Source organism: Paroedura picta, chromosome 4, assembly GCF_049243985.1.
Source record: "Paroedura picta isolate Pp20150507F chromosome 4, Ppicta_v3.0, whole genome shotgun sequence".
Lineage (NCBI taxonomy): Eukaryota > Metazoa > Chordata > Lepidosauria > Squamata > Gekkonidae > Paroedura > Paroedura picta.
The window spans coordinates 107,196,390-107,212,504 of NC_135372.1; the positions used below are offsets into that span (position 1 = coordinate 107,196,390).

Consider the following 16,115-nt stretch of genomic DNA (forward strand, 5'->3'; position numbering starts at 1 on the left):
ACTGAAATTGCATATAGGTTATACAAAAATATCTGGGGAGAATTGTAATGGTATTCTTTTCGAGAGCAAGGACAAAACTAAAGGCACACTCTTGTATTAAAAGGAGGACAAGCATTTCAGGAGCTATTCTTTTCAATCTTATCAAACCTTATCATATTTAAGAAGGGGTTATCCTAGTACAGAGATCAGGGAAACATTAGGCAGAACATTCATAAGGCACTGTAAAAATGTCTTCAATGATGCTCCTTTCTGGCAGAAGATCCTACAGAATGTCTGTGATAAGTGTCTGGTTTTTGTAAGTGGGATTCCTGTATAGCTATCGGAGGTGCCTTTTATCAAACTTATGTCTAGCATTTCAGATGAGAATGAAACATTGATTACCTACCATGAAGGTTCCTTTTATCAAATTTAAGGGCATCATTTTATCCAACCCTGAATTTGGTGAGGGTATTCTGTTTTCAATATGTGGTGTTAATGTTCACTTCCCATTAGGCTCAGCCTATTACGTATAATGCTTTCTTCATTGGCTTTTCTTCTGAACTGTTTACCATTTAGTGTGAAGGTGCTATCAATGTTACAGTTTGTTCCTCTTATTTAAACACTAGGGGCAAGTCCATTGCATTCAGGAATACAAAGGGTGCTAGATTGGGGGGGGGGGTGGAATGCTGATGGCCTTCCCCTCCCCCCAGGACCTAGAAAGGCTGCTGGCAGCTGTTAGGGAACTCACCGGCAGGGGCAGCTCTCACGCAGCAGGGATCTGCAGCCTCTGAGGGAAGTGGGAGTGGATGGTCAGGGGTGGGAGATTGAAGGTGATTGGCTGGCTGCTGGACAGACAGGTAAGCTGGTTGGAAAAGGAGGCACTCAAGCCGGACATCTGCCATGAGTGAGTGTTAAACCATGAGACACGCTCCTCCAAGGCTTTACCAGAAATATGTAGAATAGATACAATAATTATAGTGAGTTACCTTGAGGCTCTAAACATTTCAGAATTGAGTAGGAGTGGGTGCAAAGGGAAAAGCAGCCAAGGAATTCCAATTTGTTTCCTGCCTGAAAGGATGATGGGAAAGTGTCCCAACTATTAAAATGTTGCCCTAAGTGCAAGAACTGGAACGCCCTTCGAATAGCAATTGTTGAAACTATCTTACTCTCTGTAAGAAGATTGCTTCTCTATACCAAAGTTGCCTTTCAAAATATGAAAATTGAAGCCCCTTGATAAAGCCAAAGAGCGAAACACGTTGGGATTTATATAAAAGAATAAAGAATGGAAATTTGAAGACTCTATAAAAGTCATTTTTGTACATTTGTCTTTGCCATATTTGTATCCCAGTGCCTCTGTACTTTATCTGGTCCTACACTCAAGCTTTTTTTGAAATGGCACTGCAAACTCAGTGAGGGAAAAAACAACCCCCTAATGGTTCTTTGGTGTTCCTGAGCTAGTTACAAATAGTCTTCAGAGAGACAAATGGTTCCTTGATAATTATTTTGCTGCTTTTTGTTTGAGTCCTTACAAAGAGTAACTATGTAGACTGGAATTAAATTTACTAAACAATAGTGAAACTGCACTACTATTTCATGTAGTATTTATGTCGACCAAGATTAGGCAACCATTATTTCACTCAAATTTCCTGGGGTATTTTTCCTCTCTCAGATTACAGAAAACATTCATGAAATAGCTTCTTGTTCTATAGTGAGTAATTCTGAATGAGAATCAGTGTTCTGTCTGTGGTTCGGGACATGTGATTCATTTGGTAAACTGGGATTGTTTTGTATGTGGAAAGCTTTTGCGTGAAGTGAACAAGAGGAGAGATTCTATAATAGATTTCCTGAAGTTGCCATGGGATTAAAGAATTTCCACTGACTTTCAAGATGAGTCTGCATCACGCATTGCTGTTCAGCAAATATAGTACTAACTGGCAGTATGTACCTGCTGCAAGGGCACTGCTAAGAAGAAGAAGAAGAGTTGGTTCTTATATGCCGCTTTTCCCTACCCGAAGGAGGCTCAAAGCGGCTTACATTCGCCTTCCCATTCCTCTCCCCACAACAGACACCCTGTGGGGTGGGTGAGGCTGAGAGAGCCCTGATATCACTGCCCGGTCAGAACAGTTTTATCAGTGCCGTGGCGAGCCCAAGGTCACCCAACTGGTTGCATGTGGGGGAGCGCAGAATCGAACCCGGCATGCCAGATTAGAAGTCCGCACTCCTAACCACTACACCAAACTGGCTCTCCTAACCACTACACCAAACAGAAGTGTATCAGTCCTGAGCTAGAATAACAATGATGGTGTTCTCATTGACTTACATTCAACATGGCTCAAGTTGCAAATAAACATTTAATTAGTCTGTGTTTCTTAAATTGAAAGTGAGATATGTGCCTGGAAATCGTGTGTTGGGAATGCAGTTTCCTGGTGTACATGGGCCTGATTTGGATCAAACCATGACCATACAGGGAGAAATCTAGGTCTCCCAAACCTTAGTTTGCCACTGTCACGGATATACTATTCTGGCTCTTTGGATTGTTATATGTATTTGTAGTTTTATCCTGGTTTAAAATCAATAAAACATACCATATTACTGGAATAATAACCTGAAACGTTAATTATAAATTCATAATTACCAAGCTTGACTAATATTCGTATTCATATGTTGTAAATATTATAAAATAAAGAGTCTCTAAAATTGGCTTATTTCCCATGGTAAAGTAAAACACAGAACTATTGTTTACCACACATCGCTGTCCAGGCATAAGAAGTTAGAGGGAAATTTTGAACAGTGGAGCTAAAAGACCAGGAGATACGTAGTGATATTCTTGCTTTATAATATTTAACAGGTTAGTTAATGATATATGTCCATACCATGCCATGTTAGTTAGTAGATTGATATTTTAATGGGAATTTTAATGGGATTAGTTGTTGTGACCCGCCTCGAGCCTATCGGGAGAGGCGGGAAATAAATCTAATAATAATAATAATAATAATAATAATACCAATTCTTCTCTGAAACCTAGGCAACCCCCCAAATATAGGCCTCTGAAGTAAGGGGAAACAAAGCAAATAGCTTGTATCAAATAAGTTTGCTTTAGTTGATTTGCTTTAGCTGATTACTTATTGAATTTTGTCACTTTTGGAATGCAGCATAACAAATACACATTTTAAAAACATGAATCTTTGTATCCAGAACTGAGGGAAGTGACACTGTTCAAACTTTGTAACATTTTTCTTAATGTGTTTTAGTATATTTTGTACAGATAAATCTCTGTATTTTAATTTGTAGACAATTATTGGCAACAAGGGGGAAAGGAAGTAATTCTGTAAATACAGCAACTGTTTGATCTTGATATATTTATCACTCATCCTAAGCAACACAGTGCATGCATTAGTTGAAAGGCTTCGTTTTGAATTATGGTTACCTTTTAGCTGTAATTAAAATGCCACAGCTCAATTTCCCTTTCCTGAAAAGTGTTTCCTGTTAGGGAAAAAGGCTGGTTGCCAGTCTATAGTTTGTTTTGTAGTATGTGTTGTTGTTATGTGCGAAGTCGTGTCCGACCCATCGCGACCCCATGGACAATGATCCTCCAGGCCTTCCTGTCCTTTGTAGTATGTAGTCAGGCATTAATATGAATAGTGCCTAGTAGTATATTATGTCCAGCTGGCATGGATAAAACAAGATTTGCAGTATAATCCCTCCTCCCATCCCTGCACCCCTGTCCACCCCCCAAGGTGGGGTACGCTGGATGTTATTGCATTACCTGAAGAGGGTCCTCTGTTGTTCCTGGCTGTGAACTCAACCAAAGATCTGACGGAAAGGCTCCATTTTGCAGGCCCTGTGGAACAGTGATAGCTCCGTTAGGACTCTCAGTTCTCCCGGGAGCTCATTCCACCAGGAATTAGCACCCATAGAGCAAAGTGCCCTGCGGAGGAGCGTAAGGAGACAAGCAGTCCCTTAGATAGGCTGGGTCCAAGCTGCGAATGGCCTTAAAGGTTAACACTAAAACCTTGAACCTGATCTGGACCAGCACAGGCAACCAAAGCAGCTGCCTAAGCACAGGCTGGATATGTGCCCTCTAAGGTGTACCGGTGAGGACCCTAGCAGCAGCATTCTACACCAGCTGGAATTTCCGGGTCAAGGACAAGGATAGGCCGGTGTAGAACAAGTTACAGAAATCCAGCCTAGAGGTGACCATTTCTTGTATCACTGACTAGACAGTCCAGGGAAAGATAGGGTGCTAATTGCCTTGCCTGGTGAAGGTGGTAAAATGCCATGCAGGCTACCCTCGAGACCTCTGAGTAGAATGCCCATGGAATATGCAGACAAATTCTAGTGTCTGCTTTTCTCCTTGTTCCTAGATTGCTTTGCATCCCCAGCCTCCATCCTGTGCTACTGCTTTTCCCAGTTGTAACAATCTCTTCTTCTCATATCCCTGCTTCCTTCACATTTCTTTCCTAGATGTCCTGCTTCTTATTTCAGTTGTCTCCCACTTCTCTTTTTTCAGACCCTTTCAGTTGTTGCTATAGACTATGAAATGGCTTAACTATGAGCAGATTTTTATATACTGTATATAAGTAGACTTCATTTTTATTTAGCTAGGTTTTTGGCAAGACATAGTCATAGCCATGAGACTTAGTGGTTATCTTGGGGGTTTTCATCTGTCCACTCTTGTTCATTAGGTGATTGGATTTTATCCAGTGTTTACTTTTTCTCTTATCTTTGGTTAATAATTTGAAATATCTGATTATATGTTTCAGGCCCAGCACAGAGATGCTTTCATTGAAGAACGTTATGGAAAATACAATATAAGTGACCCGCTGATGGCACTTCAAAGGGATTTTGAGGCAATGACAGAGGAGAATCATAGTGATAAGCAACCTGTTTGTGCCAATCCTTTATCTGTCCTAAAGGTGGTGATGAAACATTGCAAGAATATGCAGGAGAAAATGTTGTCCCAATTAGCTGCGGCAGAAAGCAGGCACAGAAAGGTAGGTCTCATGCTTTCCTCATTTTAGTCCAAAACAATGATTGCTTTCATGGTATAGGGGTTAAAGAGTGACAGACTCTAATCTGGAGAACCAGGTTTGATTCCTCATTCCTCTACATGCAGCCAACTTGGTGATCTTGGACTAGTCACAGTTCTCTCAGAGCTCTTTCAGCCCCACTTACCTCACAGGGTGTCTGTTGTGGGTAGAGGAAGGGAAAGTGTCTGTAAGCCACTTTGGGACACCTTTTAGTAGTGAAAAGCTAGGTATAAAAAAACAGCTCTTATTTGTCTCTCCTGTTTAGCATTTCTACAGCAGAGCAGATTCACATTATCTTGCTGGGTCTTTATGCCAGCAAGGTGACAACTGTCAGTGTTTTAAATCCATGGTTATACAAATTCACTCAGTCCCAATTGCATTACTGTGGAGTGCAGTTGTTTACTTAATGCTTCTAATAAACTCATTTCTCTTAGCAAAGCTCAAGAGTGTGTTTTATTAACTGATGGAATTGTTGAGAAGTAGGAGATGCAGCTTCTGATCAAAAATCTGAGTATTTGGCATCTGATTTCTTGCTATGGTTCAGTGAATAACAGTGGCCTTAGACTTTTAAATTAGATACACAGATTCTGGTCATGCATGTGAATGTGTGAAAAAATGTTTTAATGGTTAGGCATGAATGAAACCACACTTTAATGTGTATATGGCTCTGTTTACAGAATTGCCAGGCATGAAGAATACATGTGCTGACATACTTTCCACTCCTGTAGTATGCACATCTTTGAATTCTGGTATCCCATTTTGGCAAAGGACACTTATCTCCAATTCACAGAGATTTTTTTTAGTATTCCTGTTACATTTAAAATAGAGCAGCTGACAATTCTGAAAGGAAACAAGTGTTTCCTTTTGGCCTTCAGGCTGGAATCTCTGCTGTCTAATTTGGTTGTTTTTTACTTCAGTCATTTCCCATGCATGCATCATTTCAAAAGAGACTGACTACACTCTTGTTTTTTTCCCTTCCTCTACAAATTATGTCAAGAGTTGCAAGCTAATAAATTCTTTGGGTATGTTATCACTTGAGTGATTCCATAATAAAAGTTTGTACAGTTTAATTTTACTTAAAGCCATGTTGTGTGCTTCAATGCAGTCATAGAAAACATAGTGAATACTTATGTCAGATTACTGTGGGCATAATTTCCAGAACTGCAAGGTAGAATTTACTGGGAGTTTCTTCGGTCCATATATCTTTGATATTACCTCCTCTGGTGAAAAATTGGGACAGAAGACTGAGCAGTTAGTGCAGAAACACTATAGTGGAGAATATTCAGATGAATTATTTTTCACTAGTATTTTTTTCAAAGTAATGGGTGACAAATTTTGGCCTTATTCTACTTCTGTTCTTCCTCAGTTGACTTTGAAGCAAGCTTGTTTTGAAATCAATAGTTAATGAGGGCATTAGTCTTGTATTACCTGTAACACAGCAGGAGTACTGTTGCATATTCTTCATTGTTAAACAAGTCTTTGTACGATATCTTTCGTATCAGTTCCTAAGTACGCTAGCTTAGAAGAAAGTCCTTTTGACTTCAGTGGAGCCTGCTTTCATGTACATGCCCTCTGGGATTTCAGTTGACTTAACTCTTAGTCAGTTTTGCCCCCTTCTACTGCAACCCTCCCGTCCCCCAAAGGGTGGGTCTTAGTGAGATCTGTCACCTGGTGAATAAATCATACATCAATTATGATTTATAAATTTAAGTATTTGAGTTGGATACTACAAAATACAGACCTCAACTTTTGCAGAACAACATAACAATACCTGTGCAGAAAAATTCAACGGTTTTGCGCATTTAGTTTGTAGGACAGATTTGAAGAACTGTGATGTAAACTATCAGCGTCCTGAAGAATTTGATTTATGGAAGTATGTGAACAGAGAATACAGTTACAGAGTTGTACCACAAGCTGTATAGACACAATGCCCTGCTAATTTTTCTATTCATCTCTGGTTCTTATTCTTTCGCAAGGCAGAGTATTACAGAGAGTGGCTGTAATGGGGTGTGGAAAAATGAAAATTGTTTAGTCATCAACAGAATCCTTAAGTAATTTAGAATGTACATGTTTACATGGTGTTCTGTTTAAAAGTTCTTTGAGTATAAAAGCACCTGGCCCGACTTGGCCTGCCCATCTAGATGCACCTGTAATTCTCACTATGCATAAGTGATATGTGTGTTTTTCTGGTTGGAAGGTAATTTTGGATCTCGAAGAAGAGAGACAACGACACGCCCAAGACACTGCTGAAGGGGATGATGTCACCTACATGCTGGAAAAAGAGCGAGAACGACTCACACAGCAGGTATACTTCATTTGTCATGAGAGTTCAGTCTACTTATAAGCAGCCAACTAGACTATTAAGTAGTAGTGCTTTTAGATTTACAGAAATACAGCTCTTTAATCACTATACCGAAATGGTGTAAACCAAGCCCTGCTTCCTTTGACAACTGGTCTTCCTTCCTTGGAATGCTGCATGGGTTATAATGTATCCTGAAATAATGAGAAGCAACATGTATCCCAACATATACATACTGCAAGGAAGGAAGACCAGTTGCAGCTCTGCACACATCATATGGATAGAAGTATATGTAGTGCCATAAATAGGCATTGTGCTTTACAAGGTCTTTTGACGACTTCAGTGTCGGAGGAAGAGTGCAGGCACTCGAAAGCTTATGCTTTGAATAAATCTTTGTTGGTCTTAAAGGTGCTATTGGACTCTATTTTTGTTGTGCTAAATATTTATATTTAGGTTTGATTTCAGAATGGAAGGAATTCATTGGTCATGGACAGAAGGATATTGCTAATTCATTATTGAGTACATATAGTAATGCCAGCTGTGAAGTATGAAATGGCCCATAGCTTCACATTTGTCTGGCCTTGCATTGTCCTGAGAATGTAGGCTGTTTATGATCTCAGGGGGAACGGTCTTATAGGATCCAAGCCTCAATTGTTTCTGTTATTGATTCTTAGATCCATTCTTCTCGTTGTTCTGATGTTGATGTCCTGCTGCTGGCTTTTTTTCGGGGGGGGGGTAGCTTGAAGCTACTTTACTATTTTAATTGCCCCTGTCTTCTCTTCTAGCTGGAATTTGAAAAGTCCCAGGTGAAGAAGTTTGAGAGAGAGCAAAAGAAACTATCTAGTCAGCTGGAGGAGGAACATGCACACCACAAGCAACTTTCTTCCATGCTTGTGTTGGAGTGCAAAAAAGCCACGGCCAAAGCTGCAGAGGAAGGAAAGCAGGTTGAGGAACTGAGCTTGAAGCTGGAGAAAGAAAGAAACAAAGTGAGCCAAATGGAGGAGGAGCTGGCAGCTAAGAAGAAGAGGGGTTTGCAAATGGAGGCACAAGTAGAGAAGCAGCTATCTGAGTTTGACATTGAAAGAGAACAGTTGAGAGCAAAGCTGAACCGGGAAGAGAACCGCACAAAGGCTCTGAAGGAAGAAGTAGAGAATTTGAAGAAAACCCTAAAGGAGCTAGAGGCAACTCACAAAGAAAGTAGCAAGCAAGCAGAGAGCTTTCCATCCCATATCTCAGTGGTGTCTACAGCAACAGCCACAGAATGTTCTTCAGTTAGGTCAGTAGCTTGCCAGACAGAAAGTTCACTGGCAGAGAATGTCACCCAGGCAAATACAGGCAAATTGGTGCCCTTGTTAACTCCCCCCTCTGCCACAGCTGCCTACTCTTATGCCAAGATAAATGGGCATTGTGATGCTATGCAGACAAGTGGGGAACCAGCGGAGCTCAGCATGGAGAACCTGCAGAGGGCAAAGCCTGCAGGGTCGGCTGTTGAGAATGCTGTAGAAAACAGCACCTCTCCTATAAGAACAGAATCGCTTGCCTCCAGTGTTCCATCACTCCCTTCCAGTGGGATATCTTTGTCCCCCAGCAACACGGGTTCTTCATCTTTGACTTCCTCCCCTTGCTCCTCCCCAGTTCTGACCAAACGTTTGATTGGAGCTTCAGCCAGCAGTCCCGGCTATCAGTCTTCCTACCAAGTTGGAATCAATCAGCGCTTCCATGCTGCTCGTCACAAATTTCAGTCCCAAGCAGATCAGGATCACCAGTCAAGTGGTCTCCAGAGCCCTCCCTCCAGGGATCTGTCACCCACTCTTGTTGATAATTCCGCCGCTAAGCAGCTTGCCCGCAACACAGTCACTCAGGTCCTCTCCAGGTTCACCAGTCAGCAAGGCCCCATCAAGCCGGTTTCTCCTAACAGCTCACCTTTTGGAACAGACTACCGAAACCTCGCCAGTGCCATGAGCCCCAAGAATGAATCAAGCCCAGGCAAAGTTTCGAGCCCATTAAGTCCTTTATCACCAGGAATTAAATCGCCAACCATACCCAGAGCAGAAAGAGGGAATCCACCACCAATACCTCCAAAGAAACCTGGACTAGCTCCTTCTCCAGCAACGCCCACCCCACCAACTAAAACTCCTCAGGCATCCTCTCTGGGCTCCCCTGTGGACTTGGCAAGCAGTTGTTCAAGCAATGCTGTTGTAGCCAATGGGAAAGAAATTGAAATCTTGTTGCCAACCAGCAGCTAGTCTCTAGAATTCTCACATTCCCAGTGATTTGCCATTCCTAACACTGTCTTGCCCACTCCATGTTATTTATTTGGGTAATAGCAAAATTGTATAACACAATTAGTTTAGATTTCTTTCATTTTTATAGTATGTGGAGAATAATGCTTTTGATGTTCAAACCTTTAACACTAAAGCCTCAAGAGGTGTCTCGTGGCAGCAGGTACATCGGTCAAGAGAGCAGGCGAGATGACCAGCAAACTCTGAAAATGCTCGTTTTTTTAAATCATGAAGAGTATACTCCATGCAGACCTCCGTTCCAGACAGACCTTTTCAAAAGAAGTGCCTGAGCTTAAGCCCACAGATATGAATGTGATTCTCTGTCAATCCAGAAGGAATCATCTATCTGCAGAAAGCACAGTTTCTCTATGAATCATGAATGTTGAAAACAACACTGGGAGGGGGGGGTGTTTGTTTTCTAGTAGTTTTCTTATTTCTATGCTATGAAAGGGAATTATTCCAAAGGTGTGACCAATAAACTGGTCAGTTGTTTCCCTAATATTAACATGTCCGTTTTATGTAGAGCTTCATTGTCAGGTGCACTTTGGCCCTGTTGCTGAGCTTTATGCAACCTATTCCTTTCCTATGATATAAAGTGGTTGGGGTTTTTGTTTGTTTGTTTAAGAAAAAAGACTCTTTAGAAGCTTTAAACAATCAAGGTGCCAGTCCTTTCCCACAACTATCAATTCTTTATGTATTTTTCTCTCTCCATAGAGGTTGAATAGACCAGATGAAATCTTGAAATGTGTTGCATCTAGTTTTAAATTCTTCACGCATTCTACTGTTGTATGTAGAACTTCTGAGAGAAGGATCTTTTTCTTTGCTTGATAAAGATCATATTATTACTTGAAATGAGAAGTGGCTAGTCAGTTCTATACAGGGTTTTTTTTAGGGAGGGGAGGGGGGGTTGTATTGTAAGATAGGATCTGTACTAGACGATCCAAAGCAGGGGTAGTCAAACTGCAGCCCTCCAGATATCCATGGACTACAATTCCCACCCCAAAGTAGGGGCCCCTATCTGGCTCCCTTGTATACTATGATGGAACTTTAGACTCTCTGGTCTCCATTGGATACATTGAAGGCTAGATGAGGCAACCATTTTGGGTGCTCCCTAGAATTGTAGTCCATGGACATCTGGAGGGCCGTAGTCTTGACTACTCCTGATCCAAAGCAATAACTTAAGAAGTTATTCCATAGGATGATACTTTGTCAAGTTGACATAAGTTTTGCTGACCAAGACTGTTGCCTTCTTGGCTGCAACTGCAGAAACCAAATCATTAATTTTACATATAAAGAGACTCATATTGCGGGGGCGGGGATGTATGTTATGCACACAACAAATTTATTTACATTTTACTGCAATTCAGATTTTTCATAGCTCACAAAAATGAGGAAATACACTCCTATCATACAGTTGTTACTTAACCTTTATTGGCTCTAATTTTAGAATTTTTTCCTATGATACGTGGTCAGTAACTTTTGGGCCAATACAGGGCTGCGGGAGGTTTCTTTCCAGTAAAACTCTCTGTTTTTTGTGTGTACCTGTGTGAGACTTTTTAATAGTTTAGACTAAATATATATTCTTCAACCCTCTCCTGCAACTCCTCCTGTTCCTCCCAGTAATGTATCCTGCTCATGTCAGTCCTTGTACTAGATAACTTTGCTCTGAGACATTACAGTAGCATGTGGTCAAGGATGAAAATAATTATAAGTAGCCAGCCTTGAATAAAGATATACGACTACCTTCCCAAAACAGTCTGCATAATTTGCAGGCACTAACCATGCCCCCCCCCCACACACACACACATACAAATTATGTCGCTATGTAGAGTTCTTGCCACAGAAAGCAGGAGATGATCTTCCACAGGCTGTTTTCATTTTGAGATGCTAGATAAAAGATGTTGAGCCTTCATGATAAAATATAGTAGAATTGCTTCAAGACTCCACTGTATTAAGGACTAGCCAGTGGTCTCTTCATTCTTGATCAGTACATGGGATTGCACACTGCCATAGGAGCTCCAATATGTGTGACTATATTCTTTCCTAAATCTTGTTTTGTCCACTGGAATATCCTCTCATGCAAAGAGATGATCGCTAAGAGAAAACAGTTGTATGGACCCATAGGAAAACAGCTCAGATAAGTACACACACAATTCAGTTGTCCAGCACAGGGGTTTTCAGAAGGGATTCCAGCTGAACTCTGGGTGAATGATTTCTGTATCATTGGGTCAGTATCGCTTCTAGCCGTAAATATTATCATAACCCTTAAAGTATTTCCTTTTGTTTACAGTAAATTGTTTCTTTATGCTATGACTCTAGAGATTTTATATACAATAATGAGTTTTATTAGGAAATGCACTGAGTACTGTATTCTACAATGGATGTGAGGAGGCACAATGCAAAAGGAGGCATGTATTTTTGCTAGTAGTCTATAAAGTAAGCACAACTATTAAAGTGATTTGAGCTAATCCAGCAAGACTTCTAGGCTTTTAGTATTTAAATTTTCTGTAGACTTGAGTGTATGGAAACAAAATGTTTATCTTCTCCAAATCATGTGTTGCTAGAGAGGTTTGTCACTGGCTAACAGGATTTTAATGAAGTTCAGACTGTATAATCTAGTATTAATTATTCATTAACATTTGTATATTTGTAAAGTGAAATGTATGAAGCAGAAGTCTTTTTACCATTTTTTATAGCTGGCAGCATTAAATGTGTTAAACGTTCATACTATCAATAAAGGGTTTTATTTTTATGATGTGAATATGGTGCATGAATAATTTTTAACGTGCTAGTTACATGCAGCGGATTTTTAAAAACTTATAGCAGCTTTGCACTACACACTCCAAATAATATAGAAAAGCATTAAAATTTCCTTGTTGCTGGTATTATAGTAACTTTACATCCACTTCTGTTTAGGAAGCAGACTGAAGCCTGTTCTTAAGAGTTTGTTTGGGTCAGGTTTTCCTGACAATAATATAATACATTAGCTGATGTAGAACATAAGAAAAACCATGTCAGATCAGGCCAATGTCTGACACTGTGGACGTGCACTTTGGCCAAAAAATGTCCGAATCAGGGCTGCTTCAGACACAGATTGGCCGAATACTGTCTGCAGCAGCAAATGCCATAGATTTGTATAGATGAATCACAGATTCAGATGTTTCCGAAGCAATTCGGCCACTAAAGTCAGTGGTGCTATTAAAGTAAATGGGAATTTTCCCATTTCTGACTTCTCTGAGGCTTGAGGGGGGTGAGTTAAGACTCCCAATTTTCAGGGTAACTTGATTGACCCTCTTCTCTAAACACTCCCCAAGTTTCAAGAAGATTGGACCAGGGGGTCCAATTCTAGGGGCACCCCAAAGTAGGGGCCCCTATCTGGCTCCCTTGTATATTATGGTGGAACTTTAGACTCTGGTCTCCATTGGATACAATGAAGGCTAGATGAGACAACCATTTTGGGTGCTCCCTAGAATTGGACTCCCTGATGCAATCTTCTTGAAACTTGGGGGGGGCGGTCTTTAGAAAAGACAATCTTCAAGCTACACTGAAAGCTTGGAGCCTCTAACTGAAATCCCCCACCCCAGGCCACTGAGAAAATGGAAATGAGAACTTCAACAAAGCGAGGGAGGGAGCGATCGCTAACATGCAGATGCCACTCCAGGCAGGAGAGGATAATGGGAATAAACAGGAATTACAGCTCAATCTTCACATAGAATAGTTCCCATCACTTCCCCTGGAGAAAAGGATGCTGCATGCCAGAGCAGGGGAACTGTGGCTTCACACCCCTGCAATTCTGGGGTGCCAGCCTCCATTTGGGACCTGGAGACCCACAGAAATCACATCACGGCAAAGAGATGACTTCAGTTCCCTTGGCCATGTGGTGGGGGAACCTTGCCACACACTAGGGGTCTTAAGGGATTCCAGCCTCCAGGTGGTACCTGGAGACCCACTGAAATCACCTGGGCCAATCTTTTTGAAACTTGGGAGGGAGTAAGTGAAGAGGCTCCTGAAGCTAGACAAAGCTAACAACCATTTCTCTGCTATGCCTCTTGTAGGACGAGATGAACCCATCTCATGCCCTGTAGATATTGTGATGGTTGGTGGTAACCAATTCCATTCCTTCTCTGTTCTTTTAACAGATGGGGAGTGTGGAGTAGGGATGGGCACAGCCTGAAAAAAGATTTGGGGTCTATGGCAGCCCATGGACCAAACCTAGAACGAGCCTCACACAGACCAAAACTTTATGCCTTTATTTTTCACATCATAGGACCACACCAGGACTACTTTAAAAAGAACATGGGTGAACCAGAGAGGAGAATTACAAGGATATCCAGGGCCTAGGGACCAAGTCCTAGGAGAAAAGGCTGACAGACTTTGAAATGTTCAGCATGGAGAAGAGGAGGTTGAGAGGGGACAGGATTGTTGTCTTTAAGTATTTGAAAAGGCATCACTTAGGCCTATTATGCACGGCTGCTGAAACGGCATGGAGAATGCGGAGGAGGAAGTGAAGCAAACCGCCTACACACGGGACGGAACGCAACGGCGGCAAAACCCAGAGTATCCGATTGTGCACGCGGCTACTTCGGATCTACTTCTGGTTGCACCCTGGTCCCGGGAAGCTCCACTTCCGCATCTTGCTAACGCGGCTTTTTCGGCGGCATACGTTGACTCTGTGCCCGGTTGCTGCCTGCAGCGCGCATAATTGGTGATTTTAGCCACCGCCATTCCACCTTGAATGTGGACCTTCCACTCCGTGCATAATGGGCCTTATAGGAGAGCAGGGAGTGGTTCCTGTTGTCAGCAGAACATAGGATCCTCATGTAAAACAGTACCAGCTATCCGGGTGGGGGAAATTCACAGAGTAGCAGTGGAATCGGCTGCCAAAGGAGGTGGTGAACTCCCCTTCACTGGCTGTCCTTAAGGACTGGCTGGGCAGATCCTTATCCTGGATGCTTTAAGCCAGTGGTCCCCAACCTGCGGCCCAGTGCCGGGCTGCGAAGGCCTCGGGGCCGGGCCGCGGCTCCTTCTTCCCTCCCCCCCGAAGCGAGAAGCTCGCCAGGCCGCGAACAAATTGGCCACCAAAGCGGCTGATTAGCTCGCGGCCCGGCAAGCTTCTCACTTCGGGAGGGGAGGGAAGAGAAGCTTGCCGAGCCGCAAGCTAATCGGCCGCTTTAGCTTTAGCGGCCGATTTGCTCGTGGCCTGGAGGGGCTGGGAGGGGAAGCCGCGGCTGCCGGCATGGCGGTGGCGCAAACGCGCGTGCGCGGACTGCCGCACACACGCGTTTGCGCCCCTGCCGGGCACAAATGCGCATATGCGGCAGTCCACGCATGCGCATTTGCGCTGGGGCTGCCGCGTGTGCACGGGCCCCCGAGCCGCCCTCTCCGCCCACTACTGCCGCAGCGGTCTGCGGCAAGCGGAAGCTTGCGGACCACTGCTTTAAGCTGATCCTGCATTGAGCAGGGGGTTGGACTAGATAGCCTGTATTGCCCCTTCTGGCTATTATTTATTTCTATTTTTGTCTTTCTGGGGTGTTTTGTGAGGGTGTGGTGAGGATTCCCAGCTTTTGAGACCACTTTTATTTCAATCTTTTTTTCTGGAAGACAAAATAGTTGGCTTTTTCCTAGTATAAAATTTTTTATCAATTTTCTTTCCCCCACCCCACTTCCAGCCAACTTTTCAATGACTGCACTGCCCCCAACCCTGAAGTCCACTGACTTAAAATTCCAAGCGTTAAAAAAAAAAAACATTGAGTCTCTATCCCTCTCTCTCTCTCTCTCTCTCATGGAGAGATACCTTTTCCCTTAACTCTGTGAAGGTGGAGCTGGAGACTTACTCTTTTTTAAATGGAAGATGGAAATTCAGAAAACCTGTTTAAACTATCATTACAATGCTACCGTGATATATTGATGCTTTAGGAGTAGTTTTTTTTCATTAACAGAGGTGCTCTGAAGTCACTGATGATACCTATGATATTACCCGCCCTTGAAGAGCCTCATTATTTAAGCCATGTGCAGAAGAAAATTAACTCCACAACTGTAAGAATTCACAGGGAGGCCAATGATTCTGGGTCAATTGCAAAGAAAATCAGGAGTAACTCAGGAGTAAGTTGAGTTTGTGGGAAAGGTCCCAGATGAGTTATAACTGGCCATCAGTTGGGATAAACAAGTTAAGGTGCTCCTCTCATGACTTCTGTTCAAGATTCAGAGCTATTCCCATTCTTAAACATTGTTTCTTGAATGCCTTCACAGCATGGACATGATTCTCTATGTCCACTGAGTAGGGTCAGGACAAGCAAAATTGCACTTGTTGGTTCAAGCATAATAAATCTTTAGCAAATGAGAGACACAAAGCCTGTCCACTGAATATGTCAAGCATGTAGAGTTGGGCAAAATGAAATACAAATAATTGGGAGATTTCCTGTGTATGGCGTATAGCTTGCTGTTGAATAGTTTTTGTTAATCCAATTATTCCAGAAACCAGAATGCCACAGATGCACTCTTGCAAAACCCGAAACTTTTAAAGCT

The 16,115-nt window shown here is 42.3% G+C and overlaps 1 protein-coding gene across 3 annotated transcripts in view; it reads left to right on the top strand.

Annotated features, from left to right (window-relative positions):
- The window catches only part of CTTNBP2NL (CTTNBP2 N-terminal like), a 36,301-nt gene extending 23,950 nt beyond the window's left edge, over nucleotides 1-12,351 (top strand). For all 3 annotated transcript variants that reach the window (XM_077334908.1, XM_077334909.1, XM_077334910.1), the window contains exons 3-5: nucleotides 4,743-4,973; nucleotides 7,207-7,314; nucleotides 8,094-12,351. In XM_077334908.1, the coding sequence (XP_077191023.1) occupies nucleotides 4,743-4,973; nucleotides 7,207-7,314; nucleotides 8,094-9,554 (1,800 nt within the window). In that variant the 3' untranslated portion in view covers nucleotides 9,555-12,351. The remainder of the gene's footprint in view (nucleotides 1-4,742; nucleotides 4,974-7,206; nucleotides 7,315-8,093) is intronic.
- The last annotated feature ends 3,764 nt before the right edge of the window (nucleotides 12,352-16,115 follow it).